This window comes from Benincasa hispida, chromosome 9 (assembly GCF_009727055.1).
Source record: "Benincasa hispida cultivar B227 chromosome 9, ASM972705v1, whole genome shotgun sequence".
NCBI lineage: Eukaryota > Viridiplantae > Streptophyta > Magnoliopsida > Cucurbitales > Cucurbitaceae > Benincasa > Benincasa hispida.
The window spans coordinates 38,197,167-38,212,966 of NC_052357.1; the positions used below are offsets into that span (position 1 = coordinate 38,197,167).

At 29.6% G+C, this 15,800-nt stretch overlaps 1 protein-coding gene across 1 annotated transcript; it reads left to right on the forward strand.

Moving 5' to 3' along the window:
• Positions 1–13,279: 13,279 nt before the first annotated feature.
• On the forward strand, positions 13,280–15,072 carry LOC120086004 (extensin-like). The gene is made up of 2 exons (XM_039042377.1): positions 13,280–14,671; positions 14,788–15,072. Exon 1 carries the CDS (start codon positions 13,307–13,309, stop codon positions 14,651–14,653), a length of 1,347 nt encoding a protein of 448 aa, XP_038898305.1. The 5' UTR covers positions 13,280–13,306; the 3' UTR covers positions 14,654–14,671; positions 14,788–15,072.
• Positions 15,073–15,800: the final 728 nt, after the last annotated feature.

Sequence of the window (15,800 nt, forward strand, 5' to 3'; positions counted from 1 at the left end):
CACCAATGAAAGTCTATCAATGATAGTCACTAATATTTTTTTATCATTGATAGCTTAAACTTTGATAGTTAATATCCACTTAATGAATTTAATTAATAAAGTTGAATCTCAAACTAAAGTGTAAATGAAATGTCTAGAAGTTATCACTAATAGTATGTTATCAGTTATAGAAGCTATTAACAATACTGATAACATGTTATTTGCTGGTAAAAAGGGAATGACAAAAGTTATCTCTAATAGCATGTCGTTAATGATGAAAGCTATCAACTATAATTAAGATATAAGTAATATCAGTGATAGAACTTAGGTGATATCTATACATCGGTGATAGTAATGATATAAAAATCAATTTTATTAGATGAAAGTCTATCATTGATAATCATTGTTAATAATTATTGATTTTAAGATATCAACGATAATTATAGCATTAAGTGATATCTATATTATTTTAATATACAAATACAACTAAGATCTGCCGGAAAATAGAAAAAAATGAAAAAAAAAATCTGACTAAAATGTAAAATGTGAACAAAATTTCCCGTTTCTCATTTGGATATTAAAACAATTCATGGGAAATAATTATAACTAATTATGATGGGCTGCACGAGCATAATATAATAATGCTATTTAATCTTTATAATTTATATAGTTTCTTATATATAATATTATTAGTTGCTTTTGCCAAAAGTAATTTATTATAAATCAATTGTTTGAAGTTTTCATAGAACTACTGCTGATGGAGATCAAATTTTGAAGAAGCAATTATTATTAAGCTAAACTTAAAAAGAAGTAATTTAAAAGCATAATATTAGCTTAAAAAAATCCATTTGACATAGGTTTCATAATATTTTTGTCCTTTTACCTACATTTTACACTAACTTTTGAAAATAAAAAAAAATATTTTTTATTTTTGAAATTTAACTAAAAATTTAAATATTTTAGATTCAGATAAAAGATCTTTTAAATCAATTTGTCATTGCAAAGAAAAATGGTCAACTTATATCTTAAATATCCCGATCAAATGTTAGTAAACACCTAAATGGTTAAAAATTTTAGGAAATTTAAAATTTTGTTTGATTTTAGGATAATTATTTTAAATGGACGAACTGTTGAAAATATTTACAAATCTAGCAAAATGTTATTGTTTATTAATGACAGACCGCGATTAAAGAAGTCTATTGCATTACTTCACTGATAGAAGTGACATTTTGCTATATTTATAAATAAGTTGACTCTTTTTTTATTTGAAAACATCTCTTGATTTAAGATAAGGGAGAGAGAAAAACGAACAATAATCAAATGAGCATTGTATTTTGCAAAGAAACAAGAGAATAGTAATCAATTTAGGGGGTGTTTGACTCACTAACATAAGTTGAGCTGAGTTAGTATAATATACCAACTCATTATTTGACCCACCAACTTAAAATATTGGTAGAATTGTGTTGGTATATTTTACCAACTCACTCCAACTCTCTCTTCTTCCAATGTTTTTAATGGTTTCACCCATCTACCATTGTCACTTTCGGAAACTAACTTTGGGCTTTGACAACCACCTCCAATGAAATCTCCGGCGACCAACTCTAGGCTCCAACAACCACCTTTGATGACAATTCCGACGACGAAATCCGAGCTCCGACAACCACTTCCAATGACAGTTCTGACGAAAAACTCTGGGCTTTGACAACCTTCACGCGACCAACTTCGACAACTAATTCCAAGCTCTGACAACCAACTCCATTGACTCAACTCCAACGACCATCTTCGCGTTATCAACTTCGATGACCAATTTCAGGCTCCAACAACAAACTCTGATGACCAACTTCGACAACCACCTTCATAGGCTCCGAAAACCACCTCCGACTACAAACTCCGATGAAAAACATCTTCAATGACTACCTTTGAGCGAGCAACTTTAACAACCCAATCGGTGCTTCGACAACCACCTCTGATGACAAACTCTGACAATCAACTCCAATACCACCTTCATGCAATTAACATTCGGGTTCCACAACCACCTTCGACTACAATCTCCGGAAAAAATCATCTTTGATGGTCAACTTCGACGACCATCTTCGCCCAACCAACACTAGGATTTCAAAACCACCTCTGATGATAAACTTCAACAACCAACTCCTATACCACCTTCATGCGACCAACTTCAGGCTCCAATAACCACTTCCTACTACAAACTCTAGTGAAAGCATCTTCAATAATCAACTTCGACAATCACCTCTGACTATTATGAAAATGATGACTGTTAAAGTATGTTGTAGGGTTGTTGATTATATAAAAAAATAATATTATTTTGTCTACATTAAGTGTAATATTTATACTTAAAAATTATAAAAAAATATATTTTTTAATTGAACTAATGAGTGTTAAGAATATTTAGATGAAAAGTAAGTATGTAGTTGAAAAGTATGTAACATATAAAAAAAACATAAATTGAAAAAAAATTTCCTAGAATATTTTCCAGCAAGAATTAGTGAAAAATAGAGATTTGTTCTATGATGATCCTCCAAATTTAGCGGAATTGAAAATGAAATTGTTGAAGAAATGTAGTGACATTCCATTGGCTGCTAAGATGATGAGAAAGATTTAATTTTAAAAAAAAAATCATTGCATAGTAAAAGTATAGAGCAACAACAAAAAGAAAAAAAAAAGAAGAAGATGATAATTAAATTCATGGAGAAAAATTAGGAATAAAAAGTTTTGATTTCTCATTTTATTTAACCATATTTATACGAGAAATGTAATGGGTTAATTGTTGTTCATTGCCCAAAAAGAAATAAAGAAAGAAAGAAAGAAAGAAAAGTTTTAACCATTAAAAGAAAAAAAATTTCAATCTATATTTTATTCAAACAACGATGCGTAAAATTACTAAATAAAAAAGTTACAAAACAAAAATTGTAAAAGCATATTATTTAGAGTTCAAAAAACTGCACCAAATATCCAAGACATATGAATTCAACTCTACACCCCAAACACAAATATATGAACTCAGGCCAAATAACTTTACACCTCAAACAAAGATATATGAACTCCATAGATATATGAACTCCACGAACATATGAACTCCAGACATCTTATCTCAACTCAACACCCCAAACAGCCCCTTAGTGATCTATTTGGTTATGCTTTTCACTATTGTTTTAGCCTTTGTTTGCTTCTACTTAAACTTTTTCTAAAAACAACAATTAAGGTTATTTTTTGTAACCATTTAGTTTTTAGTTTTTGTTTTTTAAAATTAAGTTATTTCATCCACATGTCTTACAATGATTAAATTCATAACCAAATTTCAGAAACAAAAACAAGTTTTTGAAAACTACTTTTTTAGTTTTCAAAATTTGGCTTGATTTTTTAAACCATTGTTGGAAAATAGATAACAAAGGAACAAATTTGTAGGAAATAGTGTTCTAGACTTAATTTTTAAAAATAAAATGGTTGCCAAACGGGGCTTAAAGTTCTTGAAATTTTAGTTTTTAATGACTTAATTTTGGAAAATTATTATAAATGACAAAACTGTTAAAAATATTTACAACTAGTAGTAAAATATCACAATCTATCTGTGATAAACCGCGATAAACAATGATAGACTACTTTCTGTGTCTATTTGTACCATGATAAACATAGATAGTAGTCTATCGTTGTCTATTTGTGTCATGATAAATATAGATAGTAGTCTATCATTGTCTATTGTGTCATGATAAACACAGATAGTAGTTTTACAGTTTATCATTGTATATCATGGTCTATCAAAGATAAATTGTAATATTATTTGTAAATATTTTAGTTCAATTTTTGCACTTTCAAATTTATAACAAATTAATCTATTTCTTTATACTTTAGAATTAGTACAACAATTCGATCTATTAAATTTAATATAGAACAATTTAGTTAATGTATTTTAAGAGTTGTAACAAATTTAATATTTTTATTAAAAAAATTCATCAAAATTAAGTGTTGATTTTTCTTACCTAAGGACTCAAGTTTTGTAGATTATAATTACACATGCATTTGGTCCTGAATCAATATATCGAGCTATATATAAAAGAAATTCTTAAAATCTCAACAATATTTTTTTTATAATAAAGACAAATTGTAATAAAATTTAAAATACAATGACTAAAGTTTTCGTTTAATCATTTGATTTTTTATTTTAGTTTTTAAAAATTAAGTCTATAGACATCATTTTTACTTCTAAATCTCTTGCTTTGTAATCTAATTTTTTATCAATATTTTCAAAAATCAAGTTAAGTTTTGAAAAGTAAAAAAATAATCTTTAAAAACTTGTTTTTAATTTTGGAATTCGACCAATAATTTAACTATTTTATTGAAGAAAAACATTTGCAAATATTTGTAATAAATTGAGAAAAATAAGCTTAATTTTCAAAAACCAAATATTATCAAATTACTCTAAATTTTTAATATCCTAATACAATGGTTAACTTGTTACAAAATTGAAAGTACATCAACTAAATCATTATAAACTAAAGTCCAATGATCAAAATATTATTTTAAAATTAAGAAAACTAGAAATGTTTAATTATAATGTTTCATGTTTCTTTTGTTGAAACGTATTTTCGGTCATTATTTATGATTCATGGTCGTGATCGAGATTTATACTTTTTCTATTACCATGTAGTAAGTATAAGTAAAAAATTGATAAAAATAAACTTTTTCATTTATATTTTTGACAAATAGCTCAAATTTGAATTGAAATAAAATTATTTATAATATTGTTTTTAATATAGAAAAATGAATTTTTTTTAAATAATATTTTTTTAATAAATAATGACAAAAATAGGATTGGGGGAAAGTATTCTAAAAAATAGGTGTTTTGGGAAAGTATTTATAAAATTAGGGTAGTGGAATCATGTACTGGGTACACGATTTTCATGTAGCATACTTGTGTACCCAGTACACGAGTACCATTTAATCCAGTCAACTAACCATGTTAACTGATTAGTTGACCAGTTAAGCGAACTCGTGTACCCGGTACACGATTCGCTTATAATTTTTTTTTCTTTTTTTTTTAAAGTTAATTGTTAAACTTAACTTAATTCCTTCATTATTGCTTATAATTATTTTTTTAATTGTTAAACTTAATTATTAAACTTAAATATATATTTAATCTACAATGAAAACATTTTGCACTCATATTAAAAACAAATACCATGATATTAAAGAATATTTACAATTAGTTCTTTAATTTACAATTTGAAAACAATATAATGTGGGATTTAAAAACGACCCTCCTGGCCCTTACTTCTTATGGGGGTTGTCTTTGTATCCCTCTAAATTAGGTTCACCCCGTTGTCGTTGTCGTCTACGACGGATACGTCTTCGATTGGTGTTAGTAACATTGAGTTGTCTTGTTTGTTGAATAATACTTTCTATGTTGACCAATGTTTGCTGACACGTTGAACCCAATTCTGGTATGTTGTTCTGCACTGAATATTGTTGAACATCGCTGATAAAATTATTCTATAGAATAAAAAAATATTAAACAATATTCATATTATATATATGGAAAATGTCTGATTCTAAATCTCTTACCATGCAGTAATAGTAAGCGTGAGATAAATCACCTCGTGATGGAATTGTACTAGGGAAAGTAGTCGTCTGATACAGCTGAGCCATCTGTTAATTCTCCCTGTGCACAACGATCACATCGTCCATACTAGTAGGATAAATACTCCGCATAGATTCGACGACAGTCTTTGTCGTGCTTATCTCTTAAATCGGTCTGATGTAGTGCTGGGAGTGTATAGGACAACAAAGTATCATTTGTCGCATACCGAACTATCTCAGCACACGATCTGGATGATGTCACTCATAGGGTCCTTAAACACCAAATTTTTTAGTTGCTTCGATTTGTATTTTGTATTGAAATTACTGACAACATGGTGAGGACAATATCGGTGGTATGCTCTGGGTTCACTCCAACCAATTTCTTCATTATTAATTGCAGCAAGAGTGCTCTTATGTCTATCAGAAATCAAGAATTCTCACCTTCTACGATAGCAAAAGCAAGGGGAAATATATGTTTGTTTGCATCAATAGATAAGGCTGTTAATAATTTCCCCTTATACGTTCTATAGAGATGAGTTCCATCAATCTAGATTAATGGCCTACAATGGTTGAACCCTTCTCTTGCAGGACCAAAAGACCAAAATACTTGTCCAAAAATAGTCGTACCTGGCACATCAAAGGGAAGAAAAACCAATCGTTCGTGTTTTTGGATTGTAATGAACAACAGCACTCAGCCAATACGGAAGCTCCAAATATGATTTCTCTCAATCGCCAATCACAACAATTAACGCTTTTCTCTTGGCTTGCCACACCCGTCTATAATTGACATTATAGCCATATTGTCTTTTAATGGCTTCTTGAAGTAGGACCACAGGTACTCCAGGATCAGTTGTAACCAAATTTTGAATTTCGATACTCATGAAATTTGAATCTAGCTGTGAATGATCCTGTGTCAATTCTGAAAACAAACATGAGTGTTCTCCTTGAAGTTTTGTGATTTCGAACATCCCATGAGTTTTGCACCGACATGTTCGTAGCCTCCAAGCACAACCGTCACTCCAGGATTTACATTTAACATACCAAAGATCCTGATTTGATTCTACTACGACAATTTCGTAGTGTTCTGTCACACAATATTTTTTTACAGCAAGCTATAAATCTTCTTTGGTATTAAACAACATTCCCTTTTGTATTAAACTATAGTTATCTACTCCTACAATCCTTTCAGCCCAAAAACATACATAAGCTAAATCATACATAAACTATACATAAACTAAATCATACATAACTATACATAAACTAAATCATACACAAACTATACATAAACTAAATCATACACAAACTATACATAAACTAAATCATACACAAACTATACATAAACTAAATCAAACATAAACTATATATAAATTAAATAATACATAAACTAAATAATACATAAACTAAATCATACACAAACTATACATAAACTAAATAATACATAAACTGAATCATACGTAAACTATACATAAACTAAATAATACATAAACTAAATACTACATAAACTATACATAAACTATACATAAACTATATAATACACTATACATAAACTATACACACATAAACTATACACTAAATCATACATTAAATATACATAAAATATACATAAACTAAGTTTAAAATAAATTCGGCCTAAAAACATGCAAAAACATACATATAAATACAGATTAGCCCAATTAGAGAAAGAAATATACCACAGAAACGAGAAAAAATCGGCAACCAAAAAGGTATGAAAATCGAGCAACATGACCGCTACAATGGAGGATTCGGTGAGGATCAAATAGAGGACTAAAAATCAAGCAAAATTGAAAATTTGGAAGATTTCAGTGAAATAGAGGCCTCGGTAAGGAAAATCAACGAGATTTTGGTAAGTAGAAGGAAGGAATCAGTGGTCTCGGTGAGGAAATTGATTGTAAGCGGCGGTGAGGAAGAAGAATGGACGTTTCAGTGAGGAAGAAGAAGGGTTCGGGCGGAGGTTTTAATACGTGAAAGTTATGTACCCGGTACACGACTTAGGGTAATCGTGTACCCGTTACACGATTCCCTCAGTCAAACCTGCATGACTGCCACGGCAAACTGGGCATGCCAGGTGGCCAGGTACTCGTGTACCCAATACACGATTTAGGCCTTATCGTGTACTCGATACACGATTAAGGTGTAATCGTATCCGGTACACGATTTAAACACCTATTTTTGGGAATACTTTCCCCCAATCCTATTTTTGTCATTATTTATTAAAAAAAATTATTTAAAAAAAATCTAGAAAAATTAATAAAAATATTTATAAATATAATAAAATATCATTATTTATCAGTGATAGACACTGATAAACTACCATCATTTATTACTGATAGACATCTATTACTGATAAACTATTATCATCTATCACTTATAGACATCACTGATAGACTATAATTACTATATGAATATTTTTTTCAAAAAGTTTAAAAGGTAAATGTAAAAAGGGAATAGCTATTTTTCCATTATGAGCTCACAAATAATAGGCCTCTCCAACCCTAAATTCTAGGTTACCCCAAATGGAAATGCCTATTAAAGCTCCATGCCCAATCTACAAGGTTTAGTTTTTTTTCTTGATCTCATTTTCATACTAATCCCATTTAGGCCATGTATTATTCTAAAAATCTATCTAAAAGATAAATAATAATAATAATAACAACAATAATAATAATAATAATAATAAGATGAAATATAATGAGGTAAGAAAGCTTGATTGAATAATTCTTTTGTAAGTTATATTTTATTAAATTTATGCTTTTTAAAGTTAGAATTTGAACCATATATTTGAACTTATAATCTTTGAAGAAATTACTAAATTTAGAATTCTCCAAAATTCTCCAAACTAAAATTAAACTTGAGTTTTTATTTAGGATGAAGTGACAAAAAAATTGTTTTAATCATCCAAACAAAGTATATTTTGGTCATAGAAATTAGATGACAACAAATAAATTCAAAATATTCAAATAAAGAAAAATTTTCAAACATAGAAAAATAAAGAAGACTATTTATACAAAATAGTAAAATTTTAATATTATTTGATAGAAAATCTATCAGTGTCTATCAATGATAGAAACTGATAGAAGTTTATCATTAATAGGCACTGATAAAAAAGTCTATGAGTATTTATCAATATATTTTTTTTATTTCTATAAATAGTTTAACATTTTTTCAATCAGTAAATTTTTTTCCTAAATAAATCTACACTATAAGAAACTTTTCAAAATATAAAATCGTTTAATTAAAAGGTTTATACGTTTTAGGATTAAAAAGTCCAAAGTTGTTGTAGCTGTTAGTGAACAAAGGTCAATTTCCTAGTGCCCTTTTTTTTTTTTTTTTTTACTTTCTAATAAAGAAATTTGTAATTGGCTAACAGATAAATTTGAATGTTTTCTTGGCATATCATATGAATTAAAAAAGGAAAATAAATCTCTTTACCACCAAATCTAAATCATAGCTGTCATTGGTTACTTTTCGGAATGCGCCTTCATTTTTTTTATTTGTTTAATTGGTTGAATATATGTTAGGTGATAGATACAAACCTTCTTAACTTCACCATAGATGGTACATCAGTTGAACTATATTATTGAAATTGAATTTAGAGATATCCATAGGGCAGGGTGGGGATGGGGACAGAGAAGCTCTCCCCGTCCCCGTCCCCGTCCCCATCCCCCTTTCCATTCCTCGTGTCCACGAATTTTCTTGCGAGAAACGGGGTGGGGATTCCCCATGGAAATTTCGCGGGTATCGGTTCGAAAAATTTTCATGACATCAGTTTTTTCTAACAATTTTTATTTTATATAAATATATATTTTAACAATTCCTTAAACATATCAATACAACTTTCATTTAAATAAAATATTATCAATTTTGGTTAATAAAAACAATAACACACATTCAATTTAAAAAGTATAATTAAAATACCAAATTCTCATAATTTTTATAAATTAAAATTCAACCGTTATAACATCCTATCTTAAGTATTACAATATCTAAGGAATTTAATAATTCAAAACAAAATCCATAGGGCAGAGTCCCAAGCATATCGAGAGTAGCTATAGTAGATCCATTTATAGAGATCGAGCTCCCCCTCACCTAAGAAATGGAATTTGAAAACCCGTTATCCATCTGAGCGGTCTTTTCCTTGCAAGGACGCCCATTCTTCTAATGTTAAGAGTAAACTTAAATAATTAGAACCTCCATAATTATCCTAACAAAAGCTACAATTTATTATATAATATAGTTTATATACAAAAGTCGGGATAGGACGGGGTTAGGGTCGGAGTCGGGGTCGGGGATATATTCTCCGTCCCCGGCTCCGAATTGCAAATGGAGAAAAAAATTTCTCCCTCCTCCCCCATTCCTCGTGTATTCTAGGATTTTTAACCCCGTTCGGGACGAGTCCCCGCAGGTCCCCACCCCATTAGTTTTTTGGACATCTCTATTATATTATTGTCAATTTTTTCTTTTAATGAAGCTTATGTTGGTCGAAATTTCCCTATTTTTTTAATATTGAGAATAATATTATTTATTTAATTTAATAATTATTTTAGGATTTCAATAGATTCAGGCCTCTAAACAGAATTATTCAATCTTTAGAGTTATGTGGAATTAGTTAATTTTTTCAGTAAAATATACACTGTGACTTAGAGATCAAAAGATTGAATTTCTCATTCTCACGAAGTTAAAGAATTAAATAGTTTTTGTAATAAATAAATGAAATAATCATCATAATATGAAATTATGTAGAGGATAATAATGATGTTTGTATTACACGACTTTTTCTTTTAAATTATTTCAAGTTCAATTATTAAAACAAAATGATAAAAGAGCGTGAAATGATATTTACATACTTGATTCAAGTTAGTGTACGAGATTTTGTCTTTAAACTAAAAGTGAATGGGAAAAAACTTCATATAAATTTTTAATTTGATCATTATTATGTATTGAATATAAATGGATTTTTTTTTTTGAAGGGAATATAAATGGAGTTACTATAAAAGAAAATTTTGAAATAATTAAATAGTTTAAGAAATACTTCTAAAACATTCATGTTCAACTTGGACTTCTAATTCTTGTGTTTTTAAATAATTAAAAATAGCCAATATGAACATAACTCAATTGGCATAATGTTCGTACTATCAATTTCGAGGTTAGAAGCTTGATTCTTCCACCCCATACTTTAATTACAATATTTTTGAAAAAAATGATTAAAAATAATTCTCTCATATTCTCCTAACTAATATTGATTTAATTTTATAATTATTCTATCTCAACCCTTTAGTTTTTAATTATTCTACTTTAATCTTTGAATTTTACATTGAAAAAAAGTCTGTCATTAGTTATTATGTTTTTTTAGATGGAGTCTTTTCCATTAGTTCTTAATTATTATTATTCAGCAGAAATATGATATATTTTTTTATGAAACTATGTTCACACACATATACTACAATATTTATTGAGTTTTCAATTTTTTTAAGAGATTTTGGTTAAATGATTGATAAAATATTAACAATTAGGTCTAAAATAGTTTTTTAGAAACTAAAATAAAACATCTAATAGTCAAGAGACCTTAAAGTAGTGTAATAAAGTTTTAATTAAAAAAGATCTTGAAAACATCAAATGTTTAGTAGAAGCAAAATGACAATAATCTCATAACGTCGTCAATAGATATTTTGTTCGAGTACTTGATACGTTTTTATCTCTATTTAAGAAAATAATCTAAGAAAAGAATGATTATCTAAAATACTTGATAAGTAACCCCACTATTAAGGTCATATGTATCCATATGCGATATAATATCGAATATTGATGGGACCTAAACCGATGTGCTAAAGTTGAACTTGGATGACATTCTGAAAAAAGAAAAAATCGAATTTTCCTAAATACATTGCAAATTTTACCTTTATTTTTATTGAACTCACCCTAAAATTGATTACTGAATATATATATTTAATAAATCATGCTTTAAACAATAGTTTATTACAAGGTTAAAAGAAAAAAGAGTAAAGTTTTCCTCTTAATAAAATTTAGCTTATTTTAAAAATTAATACATTTCATGGGTGAAAATTTAATTATTCACAAACATAAATCTGCAAGATCTAAAACCAGATCCAATTTTAAACCAATATTAAAATATATTATAGGAAAAAAATCTCGTTAGTTGGTCAAGGAATAATTTTTTTATTACAACAAGAGTGAACAAACAAGTTTGAAGCACATATATAATAACCATTAATACACATTATATGTCATTTATTTTCGTTGGATCAAATAGTACTAAACCTATTTTTTTTTCTCATATCTTACAATGATTTATATCTTTGTACAGTAGTTGAATTTTTAGTTAAATTTAAAAAATAAAAATAAATTTTCAAAAACTATTTATTTTAACTTTTAAAATTTAGCTTGATTTTTTAAATAATCGATAAAAATAGAAAATAAATAAAGAAATTTGGGAGTGCATGGTTTAATTTTAAGAAATAAAATGATTACAAATGAGATCCAAATTATTAATAAATAAGCTTAAAATGATCTTTTTGGGATCGGCTAATAAAATATTAATTAGGGTGATCATGCAATGCAAATACAAAAATAATAATAAATAAAAAAATTGCAGTATGTAAGATAATAGAAAAAGTATGTATGTTATAATTAAAGTATAAATTAAAAAGTAGCATAAAATATTCATATAATTATTATGGCTTGCCAAAGAGGAATACAAAGCAGCCGCCGGGTCCCAGCCTTCCGGACAAAATCATGCAACACAATACTCAATAGTAGTAACTTTTTTTTCCCAATATAATAATAATAATAGTAAATACATAAATTAAATTATATATAAACTCTATTTTAAATAATTGAAGTACATTACCTACCAATTTTCTGCTCCAGAATAATGAACTCTGTACCACCAATATTACTTTTCTTTAATTTTTTTGCTTATCTTGAACTGCCCCGATCAAATCTGGATCAAAACTTTCAGATTTGTGTTAATTATTTGATCTCTAAAAAATGTTTTTTTAAATCATTAAAAGTTTCAATTTTGTATCTAATAATTTCTTGAAAAAATTATGTATAATAAAATCTTAAACTTTTCATTTTATAAGTTTAAAAATTTAAGTTCCGTTGGATAATAATTTGATTTTTAATTTTTATTTTTGAAATTTAGAATTATATACATTATTTCCACCTCCAAATTTCTTCATTTGTAATCTACTTTTTACCAATTATTTAAATAATCAAGTCAATTTTTAAAAATTAAAAAAATAGTTTTTAAAATCTTGTTTTTGTTTTTGGATATTCAACTTTGTACTTAAAAAAGATGTAAGTCATTATAAAAATAAGAAGGAAATAGATTTGATTTTTGAAAACAAAAAATAAAAAACAGAATGGTTACCTAAAATGTGATATATAATTTAACCTATATCTAATGAATAATTTATTATTAACATTAATTAATTTGGGTTTGTGAATTGTGGTCTCTCTCACTTCACTTGTCCAAAACATTAATGACAGCCCATTTTGCGACTTTTAATATCATTTCCCCCCTTTTTTCTGGTTCTGTCTCCTTTTGACTATTCAAAATTGGATCCTATTTTTTAAAAAATGAGATTAAATAGTGAAGTTACCATGATTTATGAATAATGAAATGGTAAAAATTTGAAGCCTATAAAAGGGAAGGTTATGCATTGCTTAAGGACTCAGAACCAAAGCAAAGATGGGAAAAAGAAATTCCTCAATGGCCTCTTTGGCCATTGCTATTTTGGCATCATTTCTCTCTTTAACTTTGCCTTCCAATGCTAATGAGTATCTCTACTCTTCCCCTCCTCCTCCAACTCCGGTTTACCACTACAAGTCCCCCCCTCCTCCATCGCCTGTTTACAAGTCTCCTCCACCTCCTCCTCCCTACAAAAAACCTTATCACCCGCCATACCATTACAAATCACCACCACCACCTCCACCAGTGTACAAATACAAGTCTCCTCCACCACCTCCACCATACAAGAAACCGTATCACCCACCTCATCACCACAAGTATCCACCACCACCTCCGCCAATTTACAAATATAAGTCTCCTCCACCACCACCATACAAAAAGCCATACCACCCACCAACACCCATTTACAAGTACAAATCTCCTCCACCACCAGTCTACAAGTACAAATCTCCTCCACCACCACCACCTTACAAGAAGCCATACCACCCACCTACACCAATTTATAAGTACAAATCTCCACCACCACCAGTCTACAAGTACAAGTCACCCCCTCCGCCACCACCTTACAAGAAGCCATACCACCCACCAACACCCATTTACAAATACAAATCTCCTCCGCCACCACCATACAAGAAGCCATACCACCCACCAACCCCCATCTACAAATACAAATCTCCACCACCACCATACAAGAAGCCATACCATCCACCAACGCCCATTTACAAATACAAATCTCCACCACCACCCGTTTACAAATATAAATCACCACCTCCACCACCACCCTACAAGAAGCCATACCACCCACCCACACCAGTCTACAAGTACAAGTCTCCACCACCACCTGTCTACAAATATAAGTCACCACCTCCACCACCACCTTACAAGAAGCCATACCATCCACCTACACCCATTTACAAGTACAAATCTCCACCACCACCAGTTTACAAATACAAGTCTCCTCCTCCGCCACCACCCTACAAGAAGCCGTACCATCCACCAACACCCATCTATAAGTACAAATCTCCCCCACCCCCCGTATACAAATACAAGTCACCTCCTCCGCCACCACCCTACAAAAAACCATACCACCCACCGTACCACTACAAATCCCCACCGCCCCCACCACCCGTTTACAAATACAAGTCTCCTCCTCCACCACCACCCTATAAAAAACCATACCACCCACCATACCACTATAAGTCTCCACCACCACCCCCCATTAGACCCTACCACCGACCCCCAACTCCGGTGAAGCCATACCACCCACCTCCCGTCTACCATTACAAATCTCCGCCACCACCGCCACCAGTCTACATCTATGCATCACCCCCACCTCCTCACTACTAGACACTAACCTTAACAAAGGTAGCATAATTAACATAAACCTAAACTCAATGCATCACCATATAAATCAAAGAATATTTTCTTAATTTTGATTACTTATAAAGTATTAATCAAACGAATCTTTACTGTCATTGTAGGAAGCAAAAAATGGAGGATGTCAGAAAATAAATGGCACGTTGATAAAAGCTTTATGATTTGAAACAGGAAAGCCTGGAGGCTTGTTGCTGCTGCAGTTTGACAAGTGTTGAATTTTCTCTGTTCTTTTAGGGTTTGTCATTTTTATTTTTATTTTCCTTCCTTTTCAATGTCTCTATTTATTAGTTGTAATGCACTACTGTAGTAGTCACATCTCAAACTATATATTATAACCCCTAAAAAAAATGTCCTTTGTATAATCAAATAAAATTTATCAGTATTTTGTATGATGCAATGTGCTGCTTCCCTTTCTTCATCAACCCCTTCGCTAATTCAGAGGTTGCTCATTTCCCAATTAAAAAAAAAAAGAAGGTTTTTTTTTTTTTTTGGCCCACCTTTTGTAATTTATTTATCTATTGATCCCTCTTTGGATTCTCTTTTGCTTTTTGCTCAATTATTTACTATCTTTTTCAACTCTCTCTTATTGTTAAATTCCAAATTCCTCACATGTCTACCATAATTAAGGCTATTACAATTGTACTTTAATTCAACTACACCTAAGTTATATTAAGTGGCTATAATTAAGTTTTATGTTATAACTCTTTTTAGTGATTGAACTTAATTGTGGAAAATTCATAAATGTGAGGATTTAATTGCAACCAACTCTAGTAATTAATTTAAGAGATGGTATAAAGTTTAGAGTCTACTTGTAATTCTTAAAAGTTCAAAAATGGTGGGTAGATTTAGTAGATTTTAACTAATGGTACGAATTGACATTAATATATACCTTAAACCAAAGATAAAGATAAAGGTTTATGATTTTAATCTTCTATCTACCTAATTTGTAAGGAACTTTATAATGATAATAACAACGACAATAACAATATTGAAAGAAAGCATTTACAACGATTTAAAGAAGGGCTAATCCCTCCCGCATTAAAGTTTTAAAACGTAATTTGTAACTAACTACTCATGCTAATTAGGTAAAAAGACTTACATGAGTCCATTTTGGTTT

Coding starts and splice junctions, on each gene's coding strand:
- LOC120086004 (XM_039042377.1), top strand. CDS start 13,307: ATGGGAAAAAGAAATTCCTCAATGGCCTCTTTGGCCATTGCTATTTTG.